At 45.6% G+C, this 26394-nt stretch overlaps 1 protein-coding gene across 1 annotated transcript; it reads right to left on the bottom strand.

Annotated features, from left to right (window-relative positions):
* Nucleotides 1–2045: 2045 nt before the first annotated feature.
* Garin1b (golgi associated RAB2 interactor 1B) lies at nucleotides 2046–17171 on the bottom strand. The gene is made up of 6 exons (XM_075953980.1): nucleotides 16926–17171; nucleotides 15524–15711; nucleotides 12509–12761; nucleotides 9468–9589; nucleotides 5979–6016; nucleotides 2046–2248 (listed from the first exon to the last, which is right to left on the bottom strand). The coding sequence occupies exons 1-6, from the start codon at nucleotides 17169–17171 to the stop codon at nucleotides 2046–2048; spliced, it is 1050 nt and encodes a 349-aa protein (XP_075810095.1).
* Nucleotides 17172–26394: the final 9223 nt, after the last annotated feature.

Raw genomic sequence — 26394 nt, 5'->3', positions numbered from 1 at the left:
ATCGTCTGCTTGGTTTATGGCTTTACTTTTTAAATTAGATAAATAGATGCTTGGCCGGGCATCTCTCAGAGATGTGCTTCTTGTGTAGTTCTCTTTATCTTTTCTCCCGGGTCTCTCTTGTTCCCTTGTGTTGTGACTGTTCTTCCTGCCTCTCTTCTCTGACTCCCTCGTGCCAGCTTCCGCTCTGATTTGCTCTTGTCCACTGTTCCCCGGGGCTTGCTCCCCTCGCACTGTTCTCCTGGCACGTCTACCTGCGTGGTGCCGTGGGATGCAGGTTGCTGTACCCTCAGGCAGTGGTGAGAAGACGTGGAGAGGCTGACAGGATGGAGAAGCATTCTTCTCGGAGCTGCGATAACTCGGCTTTGCTCCTAGTGGCCATTTCCTCCTCCCTTCTGATCAGGTAGAGTTCCCAGAAACTGAATACTGAAGAGAAGTGGTGGTGTGGGCTGCACAAAGTCTCCCCAATGAGAAAGGATCCGTCATATAGAGATTCCTGTGAGTGTCGGACAGAAAGTGGTCAAAATCATATAGGTTACCAGAAACACTCTTCTGTGAACGCACAGACACAACGATAGCCCTTTGTCTCTGGGGATTTATCTCCTGACAACTCTAAACTTTATAGATATCATTTCTTCTGATATAGACAAATTAAACAAAGATTAATTCATAGGCATGGTACGAGATTACCAACATGCCTAATAATTAAATCAAACAACTGTGATCTAACAAAAGTTATGGTGGCTATGGTTTCTCTCTCAATATTGAATCTCCATTTAATTTTGGGGCTTTATGTGGTTGTGGCTAACTGAAACCTTGGAAAGTGAGGCCACGGGGGGGGCACTTGTTCTTATTTCCATTTTCATTTTGAATGTATTTAATTACATGGATGGGGGATCCGTGCACGTGAGTGCAGGTGCCTGTGGAGGCCTGAGGCATCAGATCTGGAGCTGGAGTTTTACAGGCAGTTGGGAGTCACCTGAAGTGACTACTAGAAACCAATTCAGGTCCTCTGGAAGAGCCGTATGCATTCTTATTCTCAACTGCAGGATGACCGCTTTGGCTCCTACTTACACGGAAAACTTTTCAGTTATTAATAAATGGTCTTTTGGAAGAATTTCACGAATTTTCTTTCATATGCTATTATTTTGTTGATGCTATCTAAAGTTTTACCACGTTTGCTTGTTTTGCGTGCATATTGTAAGAAGATCACGAAAGTAGAAAGGGATCGTGTGGGGAGGCAGGAAGAAGAGCAAAAAGATAGAGCAAAGCAATGTAGGTGACAGGAAAGGGATGGGGACCAGCAAGAAGGGAGCAGTGGGAATAGCGAGGGCAGCGAGGGGGGACAGGAGAACAAAGTATAAGGACATCTACTTAGGAAATGCCAGAGTGACTGCTTGTACACTGGCAAGAGAGCCACTATGGTTTATCTGAGTGATGTGTAATCATTACTAACAGAAAACAAGAAAAATGCCACAGCGAAACCACAGCTTGGTGTGTTAACTTAAAAATTACCTTAAAAATAAAGATTTTTTTTTGCAAATACAAAAATAAGTATTTTTATTTTTATGAATTAGAAAAACAAATCAACCCACCCTCTTTAGGACTGCCAGACCCAATGCACGGAAGGTGCTTCACAGTGTTTGTTGAATCGATGTAGCATAGATGGGGCACCTTGGAGGGGGAGAGGCTGGGACCCAGGGAAGTTTGTCCTCACTCAGCCCTTCAGTCCAGCTCCTCGTCCCTTTACTACCCCACCACCATTAGCTAGGAAGACACCAAGAGCTCTAGGGAAGGGGAGGGGAGGAAAGAGCCACAGGAGCTGCTGAGCTCCAGGAGAAGGGCCTCTCTATGCCTCTTACACAGCAGGAAGAGAAGGCCCCAGAGCACCGGCTGAATGGTCTGCCCTTCAGTGCCCTTCAGTGGTATCTGGAGATACCATACTGTAGAATTTCAGTGTAAACAAGGGAGAAGAAGAGAGGAGGGTAAGGTTACTGTGGCCAGCAACCCATCCTCTTCACACAGCATTTGGAATCACCCTGAGGACCCTAGGACACAGTCCTGTTTCTGACCACCATACCTCCAGTCAGGGACAGCCGAGGCCTGCTGCAGGCAGCCAGAGTGCCGAGGAGCGAGAGGGGCTGTGGCCCAGAGGGGTTCTCTCTTTCCCACTCTCCTCCGTAAGTCAGCGCATCCCTCCAGCTGAGATCGCGAGTACAGGGGACACTGTCTTCACTGGGAGTAGCTTTCCCTAGTCAAGAAAAGGAATATATTTGCACTCCAGCCCACAGAACACTCTGGAAGCTAACAGCTAATAGTTGTGGGGAGAGGAAGCCGTCATATACGAGATCCATCAGACAATTACACATTCTTGCTTTTATCATTGGTGGTAACTTTCCCACAATCCCCACCTTACAGATAAGAACTCTGGGATCCACAGAGGCTGATTGATTTACTAACGACCATATTATCATGAGGCAGAGTCAATATGCAAAGCCAACCAACCTGATTTGAGAGTCTGTGTTCTTAACCACTAACTACATCCTGTTGAGTAAAATTGCGGGTTAACTGAGCTAATCTCCCCAAGGATATATTCAGTCGGCTAAACTGACAATGGCCTTGAAACCAGAAGAGCAAAGCCAGAGCCTATTCTTAAACCCTTTGCCCCTGGCTATTCAAAATGTAAGTAAAACCTTGGTATCAGTGGGGATCATATTAGAAATACCTGATTTCAAGGCCTTATGTCCAGGTCTAATGAGTTAGAAACAGCATTTCAACAAGACCAAGAATTGACTTGTGCACCTGCTAATAGGGGCACACAGGTGAACTTTGGGCTTCTGGTTGTCTCAACTGCATAGCAATCCCCATGCCCTTCCGCTGGAATTCTTGTGCAGCCAAGGTTGGTCTTGAGCTCCTGACTCCTCCTCTCCTTGCCTCGCAAAGGCTGGGATTACAGGCATTCACCACAATGTCTAACTAAGTGTGTATGTGTGTATGAGTGCCTCCATGCATGTGTCTGTGTGTGTGTGCATACGTGTGCATGCATGTGTGCCTGTGTGAGTACAAGTGAAGGAAGTAGTCTCAGAGACCGGAGGCATCCGATGCCCCTCCTCCCCTGGGAGCTGGAGTTACAGGTAGTTCTGAGCTACCTGAACTGGATGCTAGGAACCAAACTTAGATCCTCAGGAAGGGCAATATACATTCTAAACCCCTAAGACAATCTCTGAAGCCCCATGAGTTCTGGGGGTCAAACTCAGGTCCCCATTCTGACAAGGCAAGTACTTTACTGGCTGAGTTATTTCCCTGCCCTTCTCGTTATTTTAATCCAGAAGTTCCAATAGAGGGTTTAGGACATGGCTCAGTAGGAGATAGTAAGGGTCCCAAGAGCCTGGCATGTAGCTTCCCTTTTCTGGCCGGTACTTGTCCCAGCAAGAAAACAAGGTCCAAAACACATCCCAACGTGGATCATTAAAATCAACCTAAGAACATTTCAACATTAGATATTCTAAAATTTCTTTTGGTGTTGTCCGAGGCTCTAGTAAGATCCTATGTAGCCCAGGCTATCCTGTAAATTGCCATACAGACCAAGCTGGCTTTAAGCTTGAGATATTTCTCCCAGCTCAGCTCTCCAAGGTCTGCAATAACTGGTATGCACCGCCGCACCTACCCAGATATCCTGAAGTTCTAAACCTTTTCTCTCCAGGCCCAGCACTCATTGGAAACATTCTTGAATATTCTGTTTTCCTTATCTCTAACTTCATAAACTATTTTAAAGTGTGTGTGTTTGCAAATGTTCTTGAATGTGCTATAAAAACAGAAAAAATAGTTGACATCGTGTCAAAGGTCACGGCATGTGGGAAAGCAGTCCCAGATGGGGAGGAAGCGAGGCTCTGCTCTCCTGTCAGGACGCAGGAGCTGGCAGCCGCCACCTCCATCTTCAGTGCCCACGAGAGCCTTCCCTTTGGTACATCTTCCTTGCCCACTAAGCTTGAGTATATATATATATGCTGCACTTCTCTTTACAGGGTATATTTAAAAATTCAGACTTGGGGCTTCTCTTGAAAAAAAAAATCCAGAGTAGCTGATGATACCAGACTACATGCCAGCATGGCGGCAATTAGTCAAAGTCTTAGCTAGCACCGCCACTGTTTTTGTTCCTCCTGTCTCCGCCGCTCTCGGTCGCCTTCTTAGTGTTGAAAACAGGGGTCAGTTGCCAGCAGTTGTTTTGTTTTCTAGCTTTAGTTATGTTTTATGTTGTGTGACTATTTCGCCTACATGTAAGTCTGGGTACCACATCCATGCCTGGTGCCCATGGAGACTGGAAGATGGTGTTGGTTCCCCCAGGACTGTTGTGAGCTGTCATGTGAGCTGGGGATCGAACCTGGGTCCTCAGCCCTGAGCAGCCAGTGTTCTTAACCACCTAACCATCTCTCCTGCTCTACCAGCGGTTGTTTTAAACATCAAGGTGAGAGCCGACCATTCCTTTTGCCCGCGTTCCCTCAGACCTTTATTTATTTATTCCACCTTTAGACATGAATTTGTAAAATGTTCTGATTTGGATCCTAGTTCTTCTGGGGTCTCCAACAGCCTCCACATCCCAAAATATAGCACGATCTAGCTGTCTCTGAGCCACGATGGAGAATTAATTAATTTGTCAATGATCGTAGGTACTGATATTTATTGAACTCTCGCTGTGTCCCCAGCTCTGCACTTGTGCTGTGGATGACTTAGAGGCATACACGCAATTTAAAATTCATTAAGAAATAGGCCTTACGCCTAGAAGAGAACCAGAAAACAGTGTGAGAGGTTAGGACGAAAGCCGAGTCTTGGCAGGAACGTGTGGGGTAGGATTTAGGACAGCCGGGTTTAGAGCAGCTCCTCGGGGGAAGGAAGTGAGTGTGGGATGACTAAGGTATGACGAAGTGTGGGTAAAATTGGACTGAAACAGATGTGGCTGGGGTAGACACGAGGCAGGGAGCACGTTATCAGGGGAGACAGGAAGGATGGAGAGGCTGCTGAGGGACCACATCCAGAAGACTCGAGATAGATTAGGATTTGGCAATAGGGAAGCAGCTAACGCTTCTAGAACGTCACAGCTTCTCACATGGCCTCACCTACTCCATCTGTCCTGGTCCTATCATATATGGCAATACCCTGAAAGAAGTGAAGGCCTCTCTACCTTACATATCTCTGGCACCCCAGCATGAACTCTGAATGTCATCTAGAAAGGAGTTTCTAGGATTTTGGTATGCACCCGTGTGATGTCACCCCCTGGGAAAAGGCGGTGTGGCACATAAAGAGCCTCTGGTGCGTGCTTTTGAATATGTCAGTCAATCAACATATTCAATGGATGCTGCAGATGTGAAGGGAAAAGTACCGGCTAGGGTCATGTGTGGAACTGGAAATCAAGAATAAAGAAGCGCCGGGCGGTGGTGTCACACACATTTAATCCCAGCACTTGGGAGGCAGAGGCAGACGGATCTCTGTGAGTTGGAGGCCAGCCTGGTCTACAAGAGCTAGTTCCAGGACAGGAACCAAAAGAGAGAGAGAGAGAGAGAGAGAGAGAGAGAGAGAGAGAGAGAGAGAGAGAGAGAGAGAGAGAGAGAGAGAATAAAGAAGCATCTCAAGATGGGCGCACACCTTTAATCCCAGCCAGCACTCAGGAGGCAGAGGAAGATGGATCTCTGTGAGTTCGAGGCTAGCCTGGTTCCAGGACAGGCTCTGAAGCTACAGAGAAACCCTGTCTCGAAAAGGAAAAGAAAGAAGAAAAGAAGAGAAAATAATAAAGAAACAGATTGATAGAGCTTGGTGCCAAATTGATTTTGGTGACCAAAAAGCCCAGAGAGTTACCCATTATGGTGGGGGAGCCTATGGTTCTCCTGATGGCATCCAGAAGGACAGAGGGGGCCTTGTGAAGGATCTGAGTCTATGCCTACACAGCAGCCAGCTCTCCCAGCATGCAACCATGTGTCCTTCCTTACCTGCGTTGGTCTTGTTGATCTGAATCTTCTTGCTCCTCCTGGAAAAGATTGAAGTTAAGGAGAAGAACATTAAATCAGGTGGGGTTTTGTGAGTTGTTTCTCTGTTTTTTGAGACATGGTCTTATCATAGTCTTAAATTCACTATGGAGCTGAGGACGATTCTGAACGCCTGACCCTCTTGCCTCCTGAGGGCTGGAATTATAGCTGTGCACTAGCGTGCCTGGTTTATGCAACAGGACTGCGGATCAAACCTTGGCTTTGTGTGTGCTGCCGCAAACACTACACCCTGAGCTACATGCTCTGTCCTGAAGTGACATTTCAAAGCTTATCCCTAGTTAGGGATTTAGAGACAGATATGAATATGGAAAAGGCCAGCTGTGGCTACACTGGGTGGGTGTGATGCAGACTGTTTCCAGAAGAGAAAGGGGAAAGAGGAGGTGGGATGGAAGGAGGTAGGGACCAGAGCCCAGGGCTCTGATATGTCTGAGGAGGAGGACCGTGGCCCTATCATGGAGCTTGCATCTCTGTCATGCAAGCTCTTTACTGTTCGGTGGCAGGTTGCTGCAAGTGAGGAAAAACCGGTAATAACTGCAACCAGCCTGGAAGGTGCCTGAATCTGAAGCATTAACACGTGGAACTTTGTTCTGGGAAACCAAAGAAGCTACTGAGATAACATGGAGGCAGAAGTGATACTCTCCACTCTTCTTTTCCAGATCTCTCTTACCCATTTTATACAGTCAGTCCAGACCAGTTGAACTGCTTATCTGGTCTCTCTGAGTCTCTTCTTCCCTCCCAATCAACTGTCAGGCTACGTCTAGAGTGACCTTTTCAAATGCAAATTGTATCACTGCACGTCCAGGCATCAAACCCAGCAAAGGCTCCCTCCCACTGAAAGTAGGAAATCCTCCACACAGCATCTCTCCGCTGCTTGGTGGGGCTTCAGCCTATTTCTACCTGTTCTCTGACCCAACGACCTTCTTCCTCTTTCCATAAACCAATCAGGTTTCTTCCTCTGGACAAAGCCTCAGTCATTTGTTTTTTCAACCTTCCTGGCTCTCTACCTCCTTTGTTCTTTTTGTCTAATGCCTATTTCTTTTTAGGGGCTTAGCTCCCTCTAACCTTCCAGAATGTAAGACCAGAGATTGGTGGTAGGCCCCCCAGGAATCCCACTTCCCTTTTCCTTTGGGGGTAGAGCATCTAATTTTGTGAGGTATTGTTGTTTTGAGACAGTTTAGTCTAGGTTGACTTCAAACTCACAGGAATCTTCCTGCCCCAGCCTCCTGAGTGTTGAGATTACAGGCATGTACCACCATCTCAGACTGAGGACACTTAATCTGTGTATCTAAAGGAGAATGTGCTTCTTAGCCTCCCCTGCAGCTAGTTTGGTCTATGGGACTGAGTTCCAGCCAGTAACTCAGAATGCAATATGTGCAAAAGAGTCTGTGGTGATTTGAACGAAACACACACACACACACACACACACACTCATAGGCTTGAGTATCTGAATACTCGGTCCCCAGTTGGTGACCCTGTTCAGAGAGGTTTAGGTGGCACAGTCTTGGGGAAATGTGTCACAGAGCGTGGGCTTTGGGATTAAAATCTTGTGCCACTTCCAGTAAGATCTCTTTGCTTTGTGTTTGCATTTGACAATGTGAGCTATCTATCAGTTTGCTGTTTCTGCTGCCACGCTTGCCTCTAGTTGCTATGGCTCCTAGTCATGATGGGCTCTTGTGACTCTGCACCCATAAACCCATCCATACCTCAGTGCATCTAAGTTGCCTTGATCGTGGCATTTTATCACAGCAATAGAAAAGTAGCTAATACAGTGTCCTATAAATAGTAAACTATCTGGGGATTGTGGTCATGCCTATACTCTCAGGCAGGAAGATCCCGAATTCTGAGCCAGCATTGTCAAGACAGACGCTGTTTCGAACAAACAAAAAAACCATAGTAGCCAGGTAGTGTGGCACGTGCCTGTCATTCTAGCACTTAGGAGAATCAGGGGTTCAAGGTCTCCCACTAGTTAAGTTTCAGGCCTGCTGTGATTGTATCTGTGATTCAGTAATTTGACAGTTTAAAACTTTTGACTGTCCTGGAACTCACTTTGTAGACCAAGTTGGCCTTGGATTTACTGAGATTTGCCTGCCTCTGCCTCCCCAAGTGCTGGGATTAAGGGTGTAAGTCTTAATTCACGGCCCAGAATATGACATTCTACATAACCATTTTTTAATTACAGTTTTCTATACACAGAAACAATCTTTTATACAGTGACAATCTTTTGACAAACTGTTCAATCTTTCCCAAGACCATTAGTAACACACATTAATATTTCTTGAGATAGCACTCATAACTGCTTCTCCATCTGACAGAGAGCATGCTAATGGCGTGGTACTTATGAACTCCCAATCCCAACAGTATCCAGATGCGGCTTTCTACTATCTTTTAGGTATTACAGAACAGAAAGCTGGGGCACCAGTCTGAGAGCCTTCAACCACTCAGAGAGATTGTCTCTAGGCTCTCTTGCTTTTCAGCTTCCCACCCCAACACTATTCGGTTTGCCTCCGAGTTACTCTAACTGGTTCCTATTATGATAAGCCCCTCCTCGTGGGTTGATAGACAGCTGAGTGGTAGAGCCCTTGCTTAGGAAGCTTGAGGCCCCAAATTCAACCCCCAAGCTGAAGGGAGGGGGGTATCTCTTCTTCTATGTGTCACCAGGAATGGTGGCCCAGATTTCCTTTTAATTCCAGCATTTGGGAGGGAGAGGCAGGAGGGTTGGGAATTCAAGATCGTTCTTGACCACATAGGGAATTTGAAGTCAACCTGACTTAAAGCAAAAAAGTTCCTTTTCTTTGACACTTCAGTTTTCTCTCCTGGTGATATTTACTAATTCAGTTTTTGGTTTTCCTTCTCTGTTTGTAGCCCATGCTAGTCTGGAACTCATTCTGTTGCCCAGGCTAGCCTCAATTTTGAAAGAGTCTGCTTGCCTCAACCTCTTTCTCAGGGCTGGAATGACAGCAATGGGTCACCACACCGGACTTCCTGTCTCTCATATCACACTGAATCATCTGTACTACAGGGACATTTCTTCAGGCATGGAGAAGACAGGCCTGTATCCTGGAGCATCCCAGGAGACAACACTTTAGGAACAACCTCAGGAGCTCTACGAAGTCCAAACAGAGGCCCAGTCAATGGGGAAACGAACCCAGGACACAGCAAGGTCTAAAGCAATGCAATATGCCTCTGTAGAATTAGATGCTGGGTTAGGATTTAACTCTCCTTCTCCCGTGCCTATTACTAACTCATTTTCATGCTGAAGAAGTATTTCATTTCTACACACCTCCTCTGGAGTCAGGCCTACCTCGCTTGCTGTGTGGAGATAAAGGCAATGACAGCTGGTCACTCCCTGACTGTGTCACGTCCTGACTGCGCTCCTTCACCCAGGGTCTCGCTGCTGGGGTCTTCCGGGTTAACCTGATTTAAATCACGTACCTGTACTGTTTCCGATGATGCAAATCGGCAAAGATCTGCGAGAAGGCCTCACTCTCCCCCTTGGCCATCAGCTGCATGAGGCTCTCGCTGGGCCGGGGGCCTAGAGGTTTCTTCGGCACTAACTGTACAGAGAAGGAGCAAGCAAAGCAAGAGGTTAAGCCGGGCTGGCTTCATTTTCTTAGTACCAGGGCTCTAAAGTCTGAAACATCAGGACCCAACCATTCCCATGAGGCAGCCATCCCGGCTTCACGGGAACGAGTCTCTTGGTTGGTAGCTAAGTATTTGGTATAAACGTCCTTTGGTGCCTTAAAGGTGCAAACATATAATTAGTATCGTTAACTTGCTAATATGAATTTTAATACCTAGTGCTAATTGCTTTATATTTAAATGTATATATATTATGAGAAATTCATGCTTAAAAAATGAGTTCCTCTAATAAAAGTCCTCTACACAGCTGCTTTGTGGGTAGGTACTGTACTTGGACCTGCACGAATGAGTCCACATGTAGCAGCTACAGGTCAACACTGAGTGTTTTCCTCCATCATTTTCCACCTGATATTTAAGACAGGCCTTTCGCTGAACCTGGCTCTCACTGACTCCACCGAGTTGGCTGGTCAGAGAGTCCCAGGGATCCTCCCCAAGGGGGCCAATCAATCACCTGACCACCAGATATCTCTCAGAAAATCTGATGCACCTAAAGACATACTGAGGAGATGGGAAGAATAATTATGCCATTAATAAAATAATGTGCTTTTCGTTCCTTGAAGCCCCCTCCCATACAGTTGCTCCCAGAGCCTCACTATTAAACCCGCTCGTTTTTCTGTGCCTCAAAAACTGTAGCTCTTCCTTTTCTTGTTTACCCCCTTTTCATATACTGCCCAAAGCAAAAGCACAAAGCTCAGTACTTGGGCTTTCTCAATGTTTCTCTGAAGACTCTACCCCAGGGCCCATTCTTTTTTTTTTTTTTTCCTTTCAAGACCGGGTTTCTCTGTAGCTTTGGAGCCTGTCCTGGAACTTGCTCTGTAGACCAGGCCAACCTCGAACTTACAGCCTACAACCCATTCTTTTTTTTCCTTCCTATTTATTTATTTATTATTTATTTATTTATTTTTGGCTTCTTTGTTATTTTTATTTGAGGGTTTTTTTTTTTTTTGGTTTTTTTTTTCGAGACAAGGTTTCTCTGTGGTTTTGGAGCCTGTCCTGGAACTAGCTCTTGTAGACCAGGCTGGTCTCGAACTCACAGAGATCCGCCTGCCTCTGCCTCCCTAGTGCTGGGATTACAGGCGTGCGCCACCACCGCCCGGCTTATTTGAGGGTTTTATTGTTACTATAGGGACAAGGTATTCTCTTCTGTCAGGGCACAGGGTGACCTCAAACTTGTTGTTACAATCTATTCTTAAGTTGTTTGCCATCTTCCCTTGTTGAACATTCCTGATATCTTGGACCGTAACTCAAAGGCATGAATAAATCAGACCCTGCCTCAAACAAATACAGCACCCACATGGTTCCAAGTCCATGCGTTGCAGCATGCGCCTGTACTCTAAGCACGTGGAGGCTAAAGCAGGAGGCTGGAAGTCGTAGGCCATCCTGAGTTCTGCAGCAGGATCCAGCCTCAAACAGAACTCCTACAACTACATTCACAAGGGTATCACCACAGGGAATCATGTAGGGGTATGTTTAACAAAAGGATGTTGAGGTTGGGGATTTAGCTACATGGTAGAGTGCTTGCCGAGCAAGTGCATGCAAGGCCCTGGGTTGGGTCCTCAGCTCCTAGAAGAGAAAAGAATTAGAAAAGAGAGACGGTAATGAAAGGATGTCAACGAGTAAAGAGCTTGATGCCCAGAATGCACGTAAAAACAGGTGCAGCAGCTCATGTATGGAACCTCAGAGTGCCCGTGGTGAGATGGGAACCAGAGACAGGAGCATCCACAAACGGTCGAGAGCCAGTTAGCCTGGAGCGCACATAGGAGAACCAGGGACCCTGTCTGAAGTAAGGTAGAAGATGAAGATTGACACCTGAGGTGAGCTGTCCTCTGATATCTACATGTGTGCCATGGCACGTGTATACTTGCACATGTACACACACACACATCACACAGGGTGCGAGGAGGGAGGGAGGAAGAGGTGTTAAAAATAGATAATAAAAAAGCTAAAAATTCCCTCATGGGCTAGGGAGTGGGTAATAGTACTTGTGAAAGAATTAGAACCTGAGTTCAGATCCCTAGCATTTGTGTAAAGAGCCATTCACAGCAACGCCCACCTCTAACCCTAGCACTGGGGGTGAGGGGTTGGGGAGCAGAGACAGGAGAATTGCTGGGGCTTGTTGGTCACTAGTCTAGCAAAAATCCCTCAAGCTCCAGGTTCCATGAAATACCGTATCTCAGAGGAATAAGGCAAATAGCAATAGAGGAATAGACCTGAAGTCTTCCTCTGGCCTCTGCATGCCCCTCACAGTGCACACACACATCTGTACACACACATGCATATGCTTAAGCACATGTACATGCACGCACACATACATACACATGCATGCACACATATACACATGCATATGCATGCACACATACACACACATGCATGCATGCATGCATTCACACATGCACGCACACATACACACGCATGCACGCACACATGCAGGTATACCAGAAAAGTCTCTTTTGACCTGGCATGGTTGAACATGCCTGTAATCCCAGGACTTGGGAGCTGGAGAAAGGAGGCTCAGGATCTCAAGGCCAACTTTGGTTACACAATGAGTTTGAGGCCAGCTCAAAAAAGCCAAACAAAAAAAAATAAGCAAAAACAAAGCCCTTCTCTCTTGTTTCTTTTCACTGAATTGTGGCGATGGCTGATGGTTGAACAACTGTGTGCCTTTACTGGAAGCATAGTTATTTAGAAAGGGGTATTCTGTGCTTACAAGTGTTACCATGTCTGGCATAGAGTTAAAGCTGAGGGCACCTACTTCGGGCACTCAGCAGCGGCTGCTCAAATCTCCCTTCTCCAACTCTGGTCTTGGCTGAAGGCTGGCAATGGGGATTTCTTACCTCGGACTTTCCACATGGGCTGCAGAGGCTCTTGGGTACCAGGCAGTGAGTGACCAGAATGCTAGGGTCCTTGGTGGTGATGGACAGACCCTTCTGCAGAATTTGAACTAGGCGGATCCAAAAGAGGAAAACAGTCTCAGGGTGGTCAGGGTGGAGCTTTAGGAAGTAGATCTTCTCGGTGACTGTCCTCAACCTCAGGATGCGTTCATGGTGGTCACAGATCTGAAGCTCCACAAACTTCAAAGGAAGAATACTAAGACACAGAAGAAGACACCTGGACAACCCCATCACTTTGACATGTCTCCTTAAGGGTGGGGGCTTTTAGAGGAAGGAAAGAGAGCTCTTGACCAGTGGTGCTAAACTCTGGGGAAAGCAGATTTCCCTGGAGCGCTTGATGCGGACTCTCAGAGACAATCCCAAAGATTCAGATTCAGTCGGTCTGGGCTGTGGCCCTGGGACCTGCCTCTCTCACACTGCCACGATTCTCATGCCAGTGTTCCCTGGGTCCCGTCACAGATGGAGCTCAGGAGTACGGTGGCCGGAGACATGAGATTTTGCCATTTCCTCCTTGAAAAAACGCAAAGGGAGCTGACCCACCTGCACAACTTGTTCATTCAAGGACCTGGCTTAGATATGACATTAGTTACCTGTAGGGGGCAGTACTTGCTATGGGTACACCAACATCATAATGGAGAGCTCCGCACGAGGTAGCTCGGAGGGATGAAGGGGTTTCCTGGACCTCTGGTAACATCTGTGTAAGGGGGCCTTTTGTGGTCTGGATGTCAAATATCCCCAGACGCTAACTTGTTTGAACGCGCGGTCCCCAGCTAATGGTGCCTTTTGGGAAGGTTGTAAACGGAACCTTTAGAAGGAGGAAGTGGATCACTGGGGGCGTGGCGAGGGAGAGCGTTGAGATTTTACAGCCAGACCTCATTTCCTGTTCTCTGCTTCCTGTTTAGATGCAATATCATCAGCCAGCTTCCTGCTCTTGCTACCTTGTCTCCCCTTCCCCGCCACGGCAGACTCTGTCCCGGGGGAACTGTAAGGAAAATGAACCCTCTCTCCTCTAAGCTGCTTTTAGTTGGGGTATTTTTTTTTTTTATCACAGCAACAGAAAGGAAACGGATACAAGGCCCAAGCATCAAGATGGACGGTTCTATCCCAAGCCTTATGCTACCATTTGCTACAGCCCTAAGCGGGACTTCGGCAGTTTGCTTTATAGAGGAAAACTGCAGCCAGTGACTTGTGATACAGAAATTGAGTCTAGTTAGCTGCGCACCCGTTAAGTCAGAAGCGTGAAGCAGGAAGACAAGCTTGGAGACCAGCCTCCACTCCTGTCCCTGAGCTTCCCTTTGCCCCAAATAACTTGTCCTTCCTGTGAAAGGCCTGTCTTGTCTCACCAGACTTGTGTGTGTTATATGCATGCATGTTTGTCAGGCGTGAGCTTGCCCATGTATGTGTTTGTGTATGGTAGCCAGGGTTCAATGCCACTGTCTTCCCCTCGAGCTGTCCACTATTTAAAAAATGTTTGTTTGCTTGCTTGCTTGTTTTGAGACAGGGTCTCACTATGTAGTTCTGCCTGCCCTGGAACTCACTATGTAGACCAGGCCGGCCTAGAACCCACAAAGATCCACCTACCTCTGCCTTCCAAGTGCTGAACTGGACTTAAAGGCATGTGTCACCATGCCGTCTAAAATTTTATTTTATTATTTGTCATTATGCATATGGGGATTTGTGTGCATGTCTATCTGTGCACCACATGTATGCAGTGCCCACATTATCCAGAAGTGTCTGGTGTCCTGAGACTGGACTTACAGACAGTTGTTGGCTGCTATGGAAGAGGAGCAAGTGCTTTTAACCACCGAGCCATCTCTCCAGCCCCCGCCATCTTTTTAAAGGGGCAGTTGCTTAAGAAAAAAAAGGAGCACGCGTTGCTCTTACAGAAGACCTGCCAATCACAGGGTGACTCATAACCATTTATAACTCCAGGGGATCTGACTCTTTGCAGGCACTGGGCACTTCCATGGTACACAGACAGACATGCAGGCAAAACATTCACATGCTTAAAACAAAATCAGAACTTTAAAAAATGTAAGAAAAAAGGCACTCATGAGGAAGGGAGTGGGCTTGTGAGTTGGGAAGACAGTCACTCAAAAACTTCCACCAAAATTATTGAGACATTGCTCATGGAATCCCAAGCTTATGGTGTTTTCATCTGGCTAGACTAGCTGGCTCGTCCCTAGGATCCACTCTCTTCCTCTAACCCCTTGCACTATCTCTGGGGTTACAGGCACACATTGTACTTGGCTTTTTGCGTGGCTGCTGATAATCCAAACTCGGAAGCTCATGCGCATCATCCATCTCCCCATGAGACATGTTTTCCCACTCCCACCCACCTGTGTTTGGGGAGGTGTGTGTGCAAGTACGTGGAGGTCAGAGGTTAACCCCAAGTCCCATTTCTTAAGCATTTTCCACCTTGGTTTATTTATTTATTTATTTAAAATCAGAGTCTCTTACTAACCCTGGAACTTATTAGCTAGGCTAGGCTGGGTGGGTAGCAGACCCCAGGATCTCCCTACCTTTACCTCCCAGGGCTGCAATTACCATGTGAACCACCATACCCATTTTTTTTTAAACACGGGTTCCGGGGATAAAGTCCAGGTCTCCCCGAGTTTGCACAGCAGGCACTATGATTGGACTACCTCCCCAGCCTCCTACTTGTCAATCTAGAGCAGCCAGTAGCCAGGCACCGTAGTGCAGGTTTGGAATTTAAGCACGCAGAAGGAGGAGGCAGGTGGATCAAGAATTCAAGGCCAGCCTTGACTGCAGAGTAGGTTCATGGCTAGCCTGGGCCATAAAAAGATCTTGTTTAAAACAAAACAAAATAATAAAATTCCAAGTAATGTCACTGTAGGGACTGCTCAGCTCACCCCATCTGGAGTTTAGCATCACGCAGCCTCCACCTCGGCCTGCCCTTTACCCCGCTCACCCCTCACTCCCATCTGCATTGCTTACCTCTTCAGGATGATGCTCGGGGCTGTGGATGGTCTGTTCCATGTCTGGCTCTGCCCCTGATGCCATTTGACTCTGGCCATAAGGAGGATGTTTGGAAGGGGTAGGCAAGGCACGGAGGAGGTCACCCCAAGGGCCATTGTGTTGGAGACTTTGTAGATTTCTTTCCAGTTTCTGCCCCCCCTTCTGACCTGCAATGAAGCCCCCGGGGCCCAGCCTGAGCATTTGCAAAAAGCAGCAAGATGTTTCAGCCGAGTTTCTTCACTCGGCACTGATCTTTCGTTTTGATAGCTCTGACTGGCCTAGAACTCACTGTGTAGACCAGGACCAGAGAGATTGCCAGCCTTTGCCTCCTGAGTGTGGGGATTAAAGGCACGTGCCTCCACACTATGATAGTCACTTAGCTTCTTTGTGGGAAGAAGGCCATGCTGTGTTGTGGGAGTGTTTAGCAGCGTCCTTGGCCTCTGTATCCTGGATGCCCTTAGCAAACTCGCATCCAAATTCTGACAACTGAAAATGTCCTCAGACATTGCCAAATGTCCCTTAGAAAGGAGGACTTAAGCATTGCTTTTTGGCAAACATTTTAACCTGTATTGGTTTGAAGACTCTAGTGGGGCTTATGGATGTTTTTTAAATTATTATTATTTTTTAGTTATTTAAACAAGAAAAAAAATGAAGCAAAAGAGACTTACTCTATAGCCCAGGATAGATTCATTCTCGAGGGCATCCTCCTGCCTCAACCTCCCAAGTGCTGGGATTACAGACTGTACCACCAGGTAGAATTTTTAAATAAGATTTAAAGGACCTACTATTAACACAGAGCAAGAAAAGTAACTTAGGAGTTCCTTGGCATCTGCTTCGTGTCTATAGATACTCCCTGGACAGTTTCCTGACTTTGCTTTGAAAACAGTCATCCTCATGGTCCTTCCTTCAAAGTTCTGTCTGGATCAAGGGAGCCCAGGCAAGGAGATAAAAACACACCAAGTCAGCGGGGCAGTTGTGGCACACCCTTTAATCCCAGCACTCTGGAGGCAGAGGCGGGCGGATCTCTGGGAGTTCGAGGCCAGCCTGGTCTACAAGAGCTAGTTCTAGGACAGGCTCCAAAGCTACAGAGAAACCCTGTGTCAAAAAACCTCACTGCCTTAACTTGGCATCAGGTGATAGACCTGAAAATAACATAAATTAGGGATTCCAGTGCCGCATCCTCCTCTCAGCAAAAGATGCCTGGCTTTTCTTGCTGTGTGTACACTTACAGGAGAAGCCCTGGCCAGCCTGTGTCTCAGCCCGCTAATTCTCCTGCATCAGCTCATCTCCCACGGCGGTTCTAAGGATAACTCTTTCGGTCCCATCTCTGGAACGGGTTTAGAAGAATCAAGGAGGGCCGTTCTGAGTCACCCAAGAGTACCTGGACAAAGTTGCTTTCAAACACCACAGAATTAGGAAACAGGTTGAATTCTGGAGAACGAACCATCTGGCAGAGCAGTCCTTCCTCCACTCCTAGGCCCACTCCAGGGTTCGGCTCCCCTTCCACAGGCAAGAGGCCCCTGAATTTTTCCCAGGCATTCAAGGAAGGGAAGGTTGGATAAGGTCTTATAACTTTTACAGTCTTCTTCGAGTTCCACCAAGACTGTCTAGGTGGAACTGATGTCATCCTGTTTGCACATGCTCAGGGGCCCTCTGCACCGTTGTCCTGGGGTCTCTTTCTTCCCTTCTGACCCTGGGCCGCTGGCCAAGGCCTGCGGGGCAGCTGGTCAGCTCACAATGATGAATGGATGACATCATGAAAAACCACAGTAGGCCTGCAAGAAAGGGAAGCGGGGGAGCCTCCCATTTCCTCCCGAGACAGTGTTGGTCACTTATGCACTAACATCCCAAGTCCTTCTCTGGGGCCTACGTGGAACAGTTATAGAGCTTTATAGGAAAGCCTGAGGCAGTTAGGAAGCTCCTGCTACTGCCCAGAAGGAAGGCCCTTCCTGACTCTCAACCTTCCCTGACCTGTGTGTGTGTGTGTTTGTGCGTGTGTGTGATGTGTGTGTGTATATGTGTATGTGACATGTGTGTATGTGATGTGTGTGCATATATGTGTGTGTGATGTGTGTATATGTAATTGTGTGTGTGCATATATGTGTATGTGACGTGTGTGTGTGATGTGTGTGTGCGTATGTGTGTATGTGAGGTGTGTGTGCCTGTGCGTATGTGTGTGTGTGTGTGTGTGTGTGTGTGTGGTGTGTATGCAGCTGGGGACTGAACCCACGGCCCCTCACATGCTGTATGAGCCGCCCAACTTTATCCCCAGCTCACACAGAACGTGAACTTGCCATATTTCTGCCTCAACCTCCTCACTTCTGAGAGGATGGACCTGCAGCATGAAGTTCAAGCTCCCCCATTTACTTTACATTTGATCGAGTGACTGATTGATGTGCACGCATGGGTGAGTGTGTCACAGCATGTGTGTAAGTCAGAGAACAACTTATTGGAATCAATTCCACCGCACAGCCTCTGGGGATCAAACTCGGTTCATCAGGCTCAATGGTTAGGTACTTGCCTTTATCTGCTGAAGCATCTCACCACTGAGCAATCCTGCTGGCCTACTCCCTTACTCTCTTAGAGAAAATTATCCTAAACAACGCAAAGAGCTGATGGCTATTCATCTATTCAATACTCATTTCCAGGCTCTCACGTGATATCATCCCCCCACCACACACCCTGATTTAGCATGACGTCAGCCTCTCGCACTCTGGCTTAACAGGACATGAAGCTCCCCCACTCCGATTTAGCGTGACCTCTCCCTGCACCCTGATTTACATGCAAGAACCATTTCTGCTTCTAGGAGAGCAGCTGGTGCCTGCTCTCTGCCTGCTATGGCTGATTGCAGCTGCAGGATCTTGTTCCCTTAGGAAGTCAAAACTGAAGGAGCAGGAGAAGCAATAAGTTTCTTACAAGGCTGACTGTGGAAGGGTACCAGTTGGCAGGGACACCACCATATCCTGGTCTCAGTAATCGTGTATCTTCCCCAAGAGCCAAAGAAAGAAAAAATAATCCAAATAGTGGGCATGGTGTGGCTCAAAGAATCAAGCAGGCTGACAACTATTCAAAGTCAATTTAAGGAGACATAGTATTCTAACTTGGACAAAATTCTAGGAGTTGTTAATATATCACCATCGAAGTCAAATGTGATAAATAGAAAAATGGTTTGGCCACCAAATATACAAAAGACAGGCCTAGATGTTACTCCTGTATTTCATTATAAAGTCAGGAAGAGGCTGAGCATCATGAAGTCTTCCTGGTCTGGTTCCATCAGGCCTCTCCCCTGGTCACGAGGCTACACCGCCCAACTCTTTGGGAAGCGATGAGGTGCCCAACTCACATTCCTCGTTTTCATCTGCTTACAGCGTGGGGTAAAATGCCGCCCCCTTGTGAGATTCTCTAAGGATGGAGTAATAGACCACACCCTGTGGTTTGCATCCCCCTGGAAACCAAAAATACGATACAAAAGTGATGGCTGTTAACAAGCTGTGTGCCTTTCACAGTTGGCGCTTAACCACAGCACAGCCTGCTACGCTAGATGCCGGGCTCGAGAAATGTAGCCACCGAGACATCCCAAAGTCAACTGGGAAGTTGACTCTGTTCTTTTCCATCTAGGGACACTAAGCCGGTTTCCGCGGTGTTCCTTGACCTTCAGTGGAAGGATGCTTTAGCACTAGTCTGGTAAGTTAATTATAACAGCACTTTTGGCTCTAAACAAGATGCTGAACAATTGTATTAATGGTGTTTCAAGGTGTTTATCTTCCCCTTGACCCCTAGCCTTCCAACACCAGTGCTTCAAGTTATTTTAATTACAATGTAATATACCCCAATACTTCTTCCACTTCTTTCTATTAAACACAACATTGTTTACAACTGTGAAAAGAAAGGAATAAAAGAGAGACCAAAGAAATAACCTTAATACTAAAAAATTCTTTTAGACATAGTATATCCATTTGATGTCCGTTTCTGGGGCACGGAAATTGCTGACATTTACTTGGACATAAACCATCTAGAATAAAAGTGCATTGCTTCTTCTACAAGTGACTTCTCTTGCATCTAGGTAAGGCTATGCGACTATTGAAAGACATATAAGCTCAAGTAAAATTTCTGGGAGCAATTATTTTAGGAAGAAGTCATCCCTCTTCTCTACTCCCTATTCCCATCTCCTTCCCCACTCCCCCCCCCCCAAACTGGAATAAAATTTCCATTCCAATCCTGAACTGTGAATTTCTATTTATGAAAAAAAAAACAAATTAGGAATTTTTAACATGTATGTATTATTTTGTATGTGGCTGTATGTGTGGGGTGGTGCTGTAGCACATATGCAGAGATTGGAGGGAGCCTGCTCACTTCTGCCACCATGTGGGGCCCAGGGATTGAGACTCTGCTGTAGACTTAACCATGTCCACAACCCAAATTTGGATTTTTGAAATTAGACTGAGCCAAACCTAAAACTGGCTGAAGCTACATAGACCTCTTGCTCACTCATCAGAACAATTCTTCAGCAAATGGTAAACTGTCCACCACAGTTCTAGGTGATAACAAAGTTAATTTGCAGGGTATCTGAACCTTAGTATATAAACTTGTGGCTTCTGGGGAGGCGGCTGTTCCCTTCAACACTAGAAAACGCTGCTCCTGTGCTCCTCACGTGTTAGGTGGTGCTGGTGCTATCATAATGACCATTCTTTGAATATTTGATGGCGGCAGCTGTGGAGACTTCTGGAAGGACATGTTCTGATGCTTGCTCAAAGTGACCAGAATCTCTGGGTGTCAGTCAGGGCTGGACCAGCCTCTGTGCAGCTTAAGGCTTGCTATTTAAAGATTTCTCTTCTTTCCTTTCCTTTCCTTTCCTTTCCTTTCCTTTCCTCCTTCCTTCCTTCCTTCCTTCCTTCCTTCCTTCCTTCCTTCCTTCCTTCCATTTTCCTTTCTTTTTGTTCTTTTCCAGACAAAATCTCACTATATAGCCCTGGCTGTCCTGGAACCTACTTTGTAGACCAGTTTGGCCTCAGACTCGCAAAAGTCTACCTGCCTCTGCCTTCCAAATGCTGGGATTAAATGTTGTGCGTCACCATGCCCTGAAAGGGGTTTTTTAAGGTTAGGTAGAGGAGAGCATGGAGTTTGTCTTTATTGGGTACAGAATGTCTGCTTAGCAGTGTGAGCCACTTCTGGAGAGGGATGCGTGGTGATGGCTGCTCCACTGTGAATATGAGTAATTTCACTGCACTGTGCCAAAAAGCTGGAAATGGTATCACTTGTGCTGTTACTTTAACTATAAAAAAGATATCTGGACTTTAAAAGACAATGTGAAAACCCCCCAAAAGTGTGACACGAAATCACCCCAGGCTGGTGGGTGTGACTCACAGCGCAGATTCTTCTAACGAGTGTGATGCTTGGGTTTCGCTTTCAGTATACAAAAAGATTATTAAAACTTTTTTGGGGGGACAAAGTCACACTCGAGCCAGGTTGCCCTGGAACTCATTACGTGGCCAATTGAGCTTGCACACTTGGTGGTCTTCTTACCTCAGGCTCCCACGTTCTGAGATTACAGGAGTAAGCTACTTTGTCTAGCTCTAATACGTGTGTGTGTGTGTGCGTGCATGCACATGTGTGTGCATGCATGGGCATGTGTGGGCATGCGTATGTTGATATTGGGGATTGAATTCAGGTCCTTGCAATTACCAGATAAATGTTCTATCACTAACTTACACCTCCAGCCCTTAGATAATTAAAAAAAAAGCCCAGAATACTCCTAATTTTTGGAGAACATTATAACTTTGTATGGTTTGTGTGAGTATAGGTATGTGTAAAGCCAAAACATTGTATTGGGGTTTTGGTTTTGTTTCAGAATGCAGTCTTAGGTAGTCAGGTTGGTTTGACCTCACTATGTTGAAGATGACCTGGAACACTTGATTCCCTGGTATCTGGCCCCTGCATTGAGACTAACAAGCACACCCACCATTAATGCTCTCGTATTCTATTGTTTCACAGACTTTTGGTCACTAGTTTCATTTACTCAACACTACAGTTGTGATCATATGTTTTCATCTTGCCCCACCAGAGGGTACATTGCAATTTCCCTAAGCAGCTAAATTATTGCCACATCTGGCTTATTAAAATCAGTATCCAGCCCAAGAGCTCACCCTTCCCCTTGCTTTGTTTTTATCTGGTAAAGTCTCTTTCTTAGGATGCTAATAGTGAAAGCATTAGTGGGCTGTGTGCAGGATGCTCCTCTTTCTGGGTTTGCCTTGTAGGTTCCTTGTGCTGATATTTAGGTTAGTTCTCCAGCCACTAACTTGTTATGAAACAGAAGTTACAGTTAAAGAAATTTTTTTAGCTCAAGATAAATATTTCTTTTAAAATTAAATGGTCACCACTCCCTAGCTACCATGGGGTCTGTACAAAGAACAGCACTCCCCCTCGACTGATGCCAACAGAAACATAAGTGACTGGTATGTCAGAAGGGAAATAGATCAGAAAACAGGAGAAAATACTTGACAACAATCTTTGCTGCACTGGGGGACTAAATGTAGTATGAGAAAAGAATAATGGAACCAGAATGGAAGATTCTGATGGGAAGAGAAAAGGAAGAAACAGAGGAGATAAAAACTCTTAAATTCTCGGAGTCACATCAGAAGCTGCAGCTGATATGATAGAAAAGCAAGTCATTGATGTGGATGACAGGCTAGCAAACATCCCACCGAAGGCCACTGGGTGACAGGAGGGGACAGCGCCCCGTGTGACGGTTAGGTCGATCCAGCGCCGCTGGTGTGCCTTTGAAGAGAAAAATGGATGGAACTGGACAAGAACAAAAAAGCTGTTCTGAAACTAAACTCCCTCAGTATGACAACACAGCAGGACTTACCATAGTCCAAGGAGACTGGGTGAATATACTCGAGAGGAAAGAATGGCTTTTCAGAAACTCTGAGTTACTGGAATAAAAAGAGAAGCATCCTACTGCAGATATCCAGAGAGATGAAGCCAACGGTCTACTAAACAAAGAGAGGATGGCCTCAGACTTCTCAGGACTTTTAGATGACACAAGAACAATGGAACAGTGTAGAAAGAATGTTGAGGAGAAAAGGATGTGGCCCCAGAATTCTAGAGACAGCCTGAGGTCTGTCTATAGCATTCACTTGTAATGGCAGCAAAAATAATCTTAAACATGTAAATGAACATATAAGCTAATTGAAAAAAATTAGTTGATCCACTTGCTAACAGTATAGTTTTAAAATGTGGATATACAAGGGTAAAATTTGGGGATGGAAAGAGATGGCTCAGAGGTTAAGAGCACTGACTACTCTTCCAGAAGTCATGAGTTCAAATCCCAGCAACTACAGCATTAACAGTGAGATCTAACACCTTCTGGTTTCAGACAAACATGCAGACAGAACACTTTATAAATAATAAATAAAATAATTCTTTAAAAATTTGAGATAAAGACATAAACATGTATTGGTAAAATAAAAGTAGTGACATGAAATATTATTTAGAATATAGCCAAAGTATCCCCTATATATGGTGATTAAACAAAACAGCTTTTAATTTTTCTCTCACAAAGATAGATAGTCCAAAGCCAATACATTGCCTCTGTCATGTGGCTTCATTTCTGAGCCATGTAAATAAGGGATATATGCAGAGAGTCTGGATTATGTATATTATTGGGTTTTCTTTGAATTTCTTGATGGTGAAGGATCTAAGTACAGAGAGACATTTCATTGTACATGCTGCTAAGCTAAGCCAACACATATGTTTTAGAGGTATCTTAAATTCAAAATTTGGGTCTAAGGATTTGTTGCTTTAGAAAGAGGTTCTTCTTTTGTTTCCACAGAAGATGAGAACCTATGAATTCCTTCCAGACTAATGTGGTTTGATGGATCAAGACCCTACAAAAGGTCATGTGAACACCCCCAAAAGATTTCACCCAACAAAATGCAGGAAGCAGTTTAGAGAGAACTATGTCCAAATTCCCAAATATTGTTTATAAATGTTTGTTTACATTTAAAGGGGGATATGCATAGAGATGAATACTTTGCATTAGTATGGATCTTGGTTTATTGATACAAATTTAAGATCAATTTTTATATGTATATTTCTGTTCTTGATTAAGGTATTGTGTTTGTGCATCTCATTTATAATGTAATGTATAATTAAGAAATACAGTTTAATAGATAGTCATGTTAGGTTTTTTAGATATATAGATATAGATATATAGATATATTTCAGTTAGATAGGTATTCTTCAAATCTTTCAGAGGCCTTCAGAATATGGCATTTAAGATGTTTTAATAACTTAGAACTTTTCATAACAATGAGACACATCTGCTCCTGGCAGCACCAATCTACTTCAAGAGGATATTGGGCATTGAAGAGGTGCCTTATGGAGTTTGTTGACTATTTGGACAGAGACTGCTCTTGCCTGGACTGCTTGGTGTTATGCTGTGTGAGTTGGGCATGCAGGACCCATGAAGAAATGACTGCTGAACTTGCCTAAGGGTGAGACGGTCCTTCAGGGTTCCTGCTTCATGAAAGAGTCTGCCAGACATTCTGCAGGACACAGAAGAAAGTGATTGAAAAACTGCCAATATAGATGCAACTGTCTTTGAAATTTCCTGCTTCATGGAAAAGTCTGCCAGATACTATAGGCTGAAGACTGATGCTCACAACATTACAGAAGAACTTTGGGTGACTGTCCAGGTAGCAAGATGTCTCTGTCAATTCTAGAGTTTTGGAAGTTGCTTAAAGTGTACTTCCTGTTTACTTAGGTAATATTATATTTTTCTGGGGTCTTTGATGGAGTTGAAGAATAGATAGTTATAATTATAGTTTTCCTTAGTTGTGATAAAAGATAAAATAGATATAAATATGTAACTGTAATTCTTGCTTGATACCTGTTTTGTTACATGTTACTTTACTATGTTAAAGTTAAAGCCTTCTTTTTTATTTACAGTGTGGGAAGTCCTTCTGTATATGTGTCTCTTTTACTGGTTAATAAAGAAACTGCTTTTGGCCAGTGGCTTAACAGAATATAGTCAGGCTAGAAGAGCTATATAGAGAGAGTAGGAGGAGTCAGTGAGAAGCCATGTAGCTGCCAGTGGGGACAGATTCCTCTGGTGGAGCCTGCTGAAACTTTGCCCCAGTAGGCCACTACCCTGTGGTGATGCATAGATTAATGGATATGGATTAGTTTAGGATATAAGAGCTTGTTAGCAATATGCTTAAGCTATTGGCCAAACAATATTGTAAATAATGTAGTTTCTGAGTGATTATTTTGTGGTCTGTGCAGCTGGTAAGGAACACGCAGCCTCCTGCCAACAGGTTGGGACCTGGAGATTGAAGCTGATACAGAGGCCGGGGAGGGATGTTTCTTTCTGGATTGCTCCCCACAGCTTGCTCAGCTTTATAGAACCCAGGACCACCAGCCTAGGTGGCCCCAGCCATAATGGACTGGGCCCTCTTGTGTCAATCACTAATTGAGAAAATGCCCTACAGGCTTGCCTAGGGTCCTATCTTATGAAAGCATTTTTTCAGTTGAGGCTCCCTCTTCCCTGATCACCTTAGTTTGTGTCAAGTCAACTTAGAACTAGCCAGTACAGTCATCATTATTAAATTAATGAGATGTTTAGGGTTAGCAGACTCCATGGAGTACCTGGTAGCAGGTTTGGTCTGCTTTGTGATGTTTTTCTGTTAGCTTAGTGACTGCACATGAATCTATTAATATCTTGATTATCATCTGCTACCTCATGCCCCCTCCCCGTCAGTGCCCCACCTGCTACTCAGGCTGAGGCCTGGAGGGTCTTCAGGTTCTTTGGCCAGCTCTGCTGTGCCCTCAATATGAAGGTGTAAACTAAGTCTCTTTTGTTCTATTTACCAACAAAACTCAGAGATGGGGCTGAAAATTCGCCAGATCAGAGAAGCTGAGAAGCAACCAGCTGACCTTTCTTTTTGGCTGGAGTTGCAGACTCTTTACTTCTAAAACCAAAATACTCACCAAATTCCAGCTCTGACCTTTTCCTTTCTTTTTGTCTTCTCTATCCAAATTCCTGACTTTTCTAAGGCTAATTCTGGTCGGCTAGTCGCTGGCTCCGCCCTGGTTCAAGGTTAACTTGATTAACAGTCTAGGAGTGTCCTTAGTGCAATCAAATATTCCTCAACAGCTGTAGGGTAGAATGGGTTTGCAGTTTACAGAAGAACTAGCAGTTCCAGCAATCTCCTTTTACTTAGTTCCTGTTTCCTGTACCTGATCTGGGAAGACCAGGCAGGGAGAGTGGAACCTGGGGAGAGTAGTTTCTGCCTTTTTCGCTGGCATAATTCTTCAGGGAGGCTCTGGGATTAGGAAGGACAACATCGGAGCCTTGTCAGTACGTGCTAGCCAGGGGCTGACTCAGACTGAGTGACCTGGGTGAAGGGTAGAGAGGATCAGGATCCCTGTGCCCATCAGCTCTGACTCACCTCAACTTATACCTGCTGAAGACCGGCAGCCATGGTTCACCTGTCTCCCAGGTTAGCCCCAAAGAGGCCGTTGTCCCTACTGTGTGCTGGACTTGGAGGACCACCAGCTGCCCACAGTGCAGTCCTCACAGGGATTCGTCCTCACCCGACTGCTCTGGGCTTTGCTCTCTGCGCTCGGGGAGTATAGTTATTAGTAACAGACGTTGAATGCCATTATGAGACTTTTGACGGTCGATGTGGAGATGCTTCCCAAAATGCCAGGCGCAGGGCTGGAGAAACGACTCAGCAGGTAAAGGCACTTGCTCGTCACACAAGCTTGACAGCATGAGTTTGATCCCTGAACTCACAAAGTGGGAGGAAACAACTGATTCCTGCAAGTTGTTCTCTGACCTCCAACGC

This window comes from Microtus pennsylvanicus, chromosome 19, assembly GCF_037038515.1.
Source record: "Microtus pennsylvanicus isolate mMicPen1 chromosome 19, mMicPen1.hap1, whole genome shotgun sequence".
Classification (NCBI taxonomy): domain Eukaryota; kingdom Metazoa; phylum Chordata; class Mammalia; order Rodentia; family Cricetidae; genus Microtus; species Microtus pennsylvanicus.
This window is presented reverse-complemented; position numbering and strand designations above follow the sequence as displayed.